This window comes from Triticum aestivum, chromosome 5B, assembly GCF_018294505.1.
Source record: "Triticum aestivum cultivar Chinese Spring chromosome 5B, IWGSC CS RefSeq v2.1, whole genome shotgun sequence".
Taxonomy (NCBI): domain Eukaryota; kingdom Viridiplantae; phylum Streptophyta; class Magnoliopsida; order Poales; family Poaceae; genus Triticum; species Triticum aestivum.
In genome coordinates, this window is record NC_057807.1 from 683,294,442 (window position 1) to 683,301,605 (window position 7,164).

General features: G+C 44.8%; 1 protein-coding gene across 1 annotated transcript; it reads right to left on the minus strand.

Annotated features, from left to right (window-relative positions):
• Nucleotides 1–3,106: 3,106 nt before the first annotated feature.
• Nucleotides 3,107–4,514, minus strand: LOC123115277 (mitochondrial metalloendopeptidase OMA1). Its single transcript, XM_044536476.1, has 3 exons — nucleotides 3,894–4,514; nucleotides 3,711–3,796; nucleotides 3,107–3,532 (listed from the first exon to the last, which is right to left on the minus strand). The coding sequence occupies exons 1-3, from the start codon at nucleotides 4,512–4,514 to the stop codon at nucleotides 3,283–3,285; spliced, it is 957 nt and encodes a 318-aa protein (XP_044392411.1). The 3' UTR covers nucleotides 3,107–3,282.
• Between the last annotated feature and the right edge of the window lie 2,650 nt (nucleotides 4,515–7,164).

The window sequence follows — 7,164 nt, forward strand, 5'->3', positions numbered from 1 at the left end:
GTTCCTGATCATATTTCAAGAAATTTTGAGCTACTAATTGCCGCTGCAACGCGCGGGGAATGATCTAGTTCATAAAGTATCTGACTTTTGAAGGCACGATCTGAACGTCCTTGGAAGCGGCCCTTGGAAGCTCATCTTGACAGGTTTAGAGAGGAATTTTGGAAGGGTGTGATGTACTACGCCAAGGAATACCAGGATCATGCAAGAAAACTTACCACGGGATCATATGCTAAGACCGATGTGCATGGAATCACCTACCGCTCATGTTTTGGAGTCAAAATTGTTTTTGTCGGCCACAAGAACATGGGACATCGAGACGCTGCAGGAGGATCTCTCATAAGATTGTCAAAATTGTTTGTGTCGGCCACAATATCAAACGCGAAAAGAACTGTGTTTAACAAACGAATGGCGATCTAGCGTTTAGTGGAAGGAATCATCAATCAAACACAATTCCCCCATGACCATAATCACAAATCAAATACCAGCCAATCACAAGTTCACAACTATCTATCTCCCTTATGTTTATTATGCTAAGATAATAAGACAGCTTCATGACTGCTTTTCTTAACCGGTTGTACGAAGCCAATAACATAGGCCCATTTATTGTCATGTTTGTCTTCTCCTCTCCCTATCGGTTCATATCTTGCCATTCCTTCCCCTTCGGTTCCCTCAGCTTTGATGATCCCTCTCGTCAGCCCCTCTCCCTTCCCAATCCACTCCGAGGACCACGGCCAAATTCATTCTCCATCATCGCTGCCTCGCCCGCTGCCATGGATCTTGAGAAGCTCAAGAGGAGGATGGTAAGGAGACCAACACAGATCTGAAGTTCTGGACCGCCAAACAATTTTCAGGTGGTGGCCACCCAATAATATCCAAGCGGAATTCAAAGCATATCCAAAACGTCATTGATGGATGGAGGGAGAGAAGGCGAAGTCATGAAGATGAATAGTATTCCACGAATTTGTGGGTTGCAGATTAATCAGGTGAGACGAGGTCCCTAACTCCCCGTTTCTTGCTGAAATTTCCATCTACCTCTGTTTCGTCCTGTCCGGTTTCAGTTCAAAAAGTCTTTACCAATCAGTTGTGGATAAAAGCGTTAGGTTGAGGATGTTGCAAATCACTGCCTAACTGGAAGCTGGTGGTACCACAACTGATAGCCACAGAGGTGGCCGAGGATCTCGCGGAGGTGTTGCAGGCGCACTATGTGGGTGCGATAGGCGTTGGAGGCATAACGAGGCCTGACAAATAGCTTTTTTTCAAAAAGGGGGAACTCCCCGGCCTCTGCTTCATAAAACGATGCATACGGCCATATTTATAAATAAAATAGGTTCAACAAGGTCTTAAAGTCGGGAAACAAAAGAAAGGCTAGCTCACAGAGAGCCTCAACGCCAAAGATAAAAAGGCCATAGAGCCACAACCGGCTGGCATAACAAAGATAGGAAAACTAATCGTCTATCCTATTACATGACCGCCATTCAAACCGGTTGAAGATATCCCGCGCTACCATCTTCCACCGGACAGATTCAGTAACCAAACGCTCCCTGGCCTCTGTCGAAGTGAGTAAGGACCACATACGGATCAGCGCCGTAGCTTGGAATAAAACATGCAAAAAATGAATATTTGTCAGCGACAAATCACAGTCGCTCCCACCTATGCCAACTGCTCGACGGAAGACACTACCCCTTCCGCCACATACGCCCATTGTGCAAGGCTGCTGTGCGGGCAAGCTGCAGCAACAGCTAGCCGTCGACCTGATGTGCCACCAGAATTACATTATGTCCTCCTCAACCATGGCTTTCGTTCTGCCGCTTGCCACCACACTGATTACTGCTGCTCGGGAGGTATTTACTTCTGGAATCTGCATGGCTCTAATTATTAGTTTATCAAAGAAGTTGCAATTCCATTGAAAAAAAGCTACCTTTTTTTCCTCATAAAATCTTGCTTCATCACACGCTGGTTTAAGTGTAGAACAAATAGAATATCTCCCTCATTTGATGATTTCATATTCTGTAAAACTCTGTAGTGCAATTCTGGTATTTTAATTTATATTCATTTCGAGTAGCATTTTAATTGCTCCACGGCATGGCAACATACTGCTTGCCCAAATGGCAGGCTATTTTTTTTCCCAAGAAGAGCCAATAGCACGTTTCTGAAGATTGTAATTCTTTCGCTAACCATGCATGTGGTAGACTGTTTATGACACTGTGGACTGAATGAAGCTGTGTCTAAGGGAATCAATAGCTTTGGTTATCTGCCTAATACTATTTTAGTGCTGATGATTCTTTTGGTAAATATTTTGCAAGTTATGTTCTACAAGATATAAGAAGTCTGTTGTTGTCAGAAGATCTGCCAAAATATACACCAAAAACAGTTCTAATCGTCTTCATGGTGTGGATCCTATTCTAAAACCACCTGCTCATGCAATGATGCAGTCACTATTTTCCATTTTCTTCTTTTTATGAAATAAAAACAGTAAGGAGTCATGTTATTTATAGAGATGATTGATTTGTTTAATAGTCTTATATGTTCCTGATCATATTTCAAGAAATTTTGAGCTACTAATTGCCGCTGCAACGCGCGGGGAATGATCTAGTTCATAAAGTATCTCACTTTTGAAGGCACGATCTGAACGTCCTTGGAAGCGGCCCTTGGAAGCTCATCTTGACAGGTTTAGAGAGGAATTTTGGAAGGGTGTGATGTACTACGCCAAGGAATACCAGGATCATGCAAGAAAACTTACCACGGGATCATATGCTAAGACCGATGTGCATGGAATCACTTACCGCTCATGTTTTGGAGTCAAAATTATTTGTGTCGGCCACAAGAACATGGGACATCGAGAAGCTGCACGAGGATCTCTCATAAGATTGTCAAAATTGTTTGTGTCGGCCACAAGATCAAACGCGAAAAGAATTGTGTTTAACAAACGAATGGTGATCTAGTGTTTAGTGGAAGGAATCATCAATCAAACACAATTCCCCCATGACCATAATCACAAATCAAATAAAAAACTGGTAAATTTCCTCTGTTATTCAATTTAGTTCCCCACTACACAATTGTTCAATCAAAGCTACAACTTTACCCTTGGAACGAAGGTACCCTCTTAGGTGATGGTACTCTCGTAGAATTGTGTCGCATTATCAGATGAATTTTAACCGTTGGATTGCATACATGGATGGCCCATATTAACTTTGGGGACACTGTAAAGAACTCAAAATGGAAACCGGACTATGTCAAATCTTGATTCATCTCTGCTTGATATCTCCATAAAATGCCTGGTACCTATCGCTTTATACTATCTTTAATGGAAGTGGCTTCTCTATATAGTTCAAGTGCCGTCTTCATGATCTTCCGCTGCGATAAAAATTGCAATCTTCTCTGGTATGGAGGATGAGAGGAGAGATAGTACTCTTTGAATGTTTGAAATTGTACCAGCCTTGCATTCTTATTAAAGAACGTGAGTGCCATGTGTGGATCGAAACCAGCGGCAGCGAGTAGTAGGATTCCAATGTGATCTGCCTCTGTTTCCGTCCTACAAAGGTAACAAGACATACCATCAGGTCTTTTTTTATCAAAGAATACATGAGCACTCATTTTTCTAATCATATATAGTATTTATGTGTCACATGCACAATGTAAATCGCCATGTTCCCGCGGAAAGAAAATGAAAATCGCCATGAACAATAATGTGAAATAAGAAGCAGACGTACCTTCGCCGGAAGTAATAATAGAGGGGTTTAGTCACCCACTTGGTCGAGCTGATTTCAGATTCGTGCCTTGCGATGATGTGCGCAACCTAAGAAAAAGATGTGAATGTTAATTTGAGCCCACCTGAAAATAATCCCATAAAATGAAGGAAACATGAGATGAACTCATTAGTCCAACGGATCTACCTCGTGAGCGATGACAAATGCAATCTCACCATCGGTCTTGAAGTGGTCTAGCAATCCCGTGTACAGTACGATTTTACCGCCGCGCGTGCAGTACGCGCCGGTGTTGCCCTTATGGTCCACCACGATCACCTCCCAATCGAGCCCATGGAGATGCCTCGTCTGAGGCGGAGGTAGCCATGCCTTTCCCTTGTGCCGGTTGCTGGCGACGTGGAGGATGACAGTGTCGTCGATGCCGGCGTGGATGATCCTCTCGGCGATGCGACGGGCGCGGACGCTGTGAGGGTGGCGCGGGCCGAGGATTTTGGAGGCCACTTCCTGCTTGTAGTCGGCGAACTCGGCGAGTCCGTGCGCTCGCTCCGACTGAGGGGACAGGAAGATGAAGTGCGCGCGGTTGGTCCATGGAATCACCTCGAGGGACTGGTAGCATATGGCGGCAGCGACGACGGACACCGACGCGGCGACCTTCCGTGGGTCGTGGTACCAACGGGAGCCCAAGCGGGTCAGTGTGGTCGGGCTAGACGGCGAAGCGCAGTAGTGTCGTGGACGGATGGCAGGTCTAGCGACGTGGTGGCCGTGGTACCCGGGCGGCACCCGAGGCTGCCGTGCGCGGACGGCCGCCATGGGCTCGCGGGGGAGGAGCCGGGCGAGGAGGCGGCGCAAGCCGTTCATATTAATTGTTCACGTCACATATGGCCGGTATAAAAGGAAGGCATCAGTAGCTGTCCGGTTCGGTGAAGGTTTCGCGAGAGTCCCACATCAAATTCAATCCCAGAGTACCCATTCAGAACCAATGCTTTTGTGGTTCGCGAGAGTCCCAGATTTGGTTGAGTTCGCGGGACGTACGTACGTACTCGAATATTCAGGCATTCAGAAACACAAGGTTCAGAGCGTGTCCAACAGTTCAATTAACCGAGCTGCACCTAGCAATTGGTTACGGGTGTTCTAAAAAAAATGGTTACGGGTAGATAAATCGGTGGATTACCCACAGCTAATAAAACTCACCTTCCTAAAACCAAATGATCCACGTCAAAAAAAAAAACAAATGATCCCTTAGGGCATCTCCAAGGGCAAGCCGTAAATTTTCTCCTGCATCCGTACACGGATACGGGAGGCAGCCATCCAACGCTAGCATGTATATGCCTGTCAGCAAATTCAAATTCAAACGCTGATCCACACAACGTTGTGGATCACACCAGTGCCGGATCGCATCCCCGATCACAACCAAAAAAGGCAAAATGTGCTTAGTTTTTGTGTCCAAATCCAAAAGTATATCAGTCCGGCAGTCCGTGCATTTCTACCCTGCCGGACCAACAATCCCAGCAAGCTGCTCCCTGATCAAGGAGGCGCCGTCGCCGTCGCCGCCGCGTAGGCAGCCTCCGCGTCTGCCTCCTCCGTTGTCGTGTGCCATCGCCAGTCTGGGTGTAGGACTGTTGCGTGGTCGTCTGGGTATATGACTGCTGCTGCTGGTAGTTGCCGGACTGGGTGGGATCGGAGTCTTCCACCTGCCCGTCCACATAGCCCCCTCCTCCTTCGTCGCCTCCGTCGTGGATGATCTCGAGCATCCCCCTGTCCATGTCGTACGCCATCTCCCCCGCTCTCTGCATTGCAACAAGTAGCATAGTAAGCTGCTCCTCTTTCTCCCTTGTATCCTTTAGCCGTTGCTTTGTTCGTGGTTTGCTCTTGTACTCCTGGCCGGTTGATGGCTTTGTTAATTTAAAGTCGGGCTCCTCTGGAGGAGCCTTCGTTCCAAAAAATAGCTCAATGTAGAGGCTAGAGACAATTCAGTATATGGACCAATCATTGAGGAGATTAATGTTTGCTCAATACGAGAGAAGCCTACGATGTTCGGTTGGCGCGATGTTCGCCAAATGGAGTGTCTCACATCTTAGCAAAGGAAGACTCTATTCATGAGCTATGCAAGACATGGTTCCTTGTACCACCTCCCCCTGATATATTTTCGACTCTTTGAACACTGATGTCGGCCAGAACTCTTAATAAAGGGGGCATCACATCTAAAAAAAGCATTGTAAGTGTCCATTGGTTTTGGTGATTAATAATAAGGGAAAAAGGGCTAATGTTTTATCAAGTTTTTTTTCATGAACTTTGTCTATTTTTGATTGGAAATATCATTAGTTAGCCCCAAATTTGTGCTAAACAGTGGTTGGACTTTCATAGTACTACCTCATAGGCACGAACAACTTTTGTCCAATCCCTTGTGATGATCGCCCACCCATCCTTCACCGCCTTCAGGAAGACTTCTAGACCATTATCATGGTATGAATTATATACTTTAACCTTAGTTGCCTCCACTCTGGTCATGTAGTTTGCAAGGTAATCATCGGTAAATTTCTTCAAAAGCCACTGAAAAGATAAAACTTTCAGATACTCATGTATAATAGAGTAACTTGTTATGGGTAGGAGGAAAAGGCAACACATTACTTACCATCCTAAATTTCACTGCTGCCTTGGACAAAGTGTTAATAAAGAGCTTAATTCCCATCACCTGTCTCTTTTGCCTAACAATCTTTCTTAGGTTCCTCACTTGACGCTTGTTCATGAATATGTCATTGCCCCATATGCAAAAGGGATCGAAGCGTGGATCAGTACCGCTCATTGTACCTACAAGCAACCAGTAAATGTTAGAAGCTAAGCTGTGATTGCACAAATGATGTAAAATACAACTACTTCCGTTCCTAAGTACAAGTATTTTTAGAGATTTCAATATGAACTACATACGGATGTATATAGACATATTTTACATCAGAATCTAGATTCACTCATTTTGCTCCGTATGTAGTCTATATTGAAATCTCTAAAAATACTTATATTTAGAAACATATGGTATATAAGACATGAAATGCAGCTAACCTCGACGACAAACAACAACATCGCCCATTGTAGCCCCGTGTAAGTACATGGAAATGCAATATTAACTACAATAGGATTAACATCCACCAAAAATAGCAAATGGTAATAAAACAGCAGCATCTGTAGTGATATCATCATTGCGAAAGAGTAGCACGGTAGTAAAGGGACGGATTAAAAATGGATAGAATTGTTTACTACAACAGACAACCTAGTATAGCCTTTGAAACTGGTACTGATAGAAATGAAATTGACAGATTTAAACATCGTAAGGCAGGTGCTGCTAGAGCAGAGAATGGCCATGTGCTTACTACATCAATCGTACAGAACATGGCCATTGCAACTGGAATTGGTAAGATTCAGGTCAGTTCATACTTGGTAAGTCCTGAGAGGTAGTTGCTGGGGC

Coding starts and splice junctions, on each gene's coding strand:
- LOC123115277 (XM_044536476.1), bottom strand. CDS start 4,514: ATGGCGGCCGTCCGCGCACGGCAGCCTCGGGTGCCGCCCGGGTACCAC. Junction 3,797..3,893: donor CATTTGTCATCGCTCACGAG/GTAGATCCGTTG, acceptor TCTTTTTCTTAG/GTTGCGCACATCATCGCAAG. Junction 3,533..3,710: donor TATTATTACTTCCGGCGAAG/GTACGTCTGCTT, acceptor TTACCTTTGTAG/GACGGAAACAGAGGCAGATC.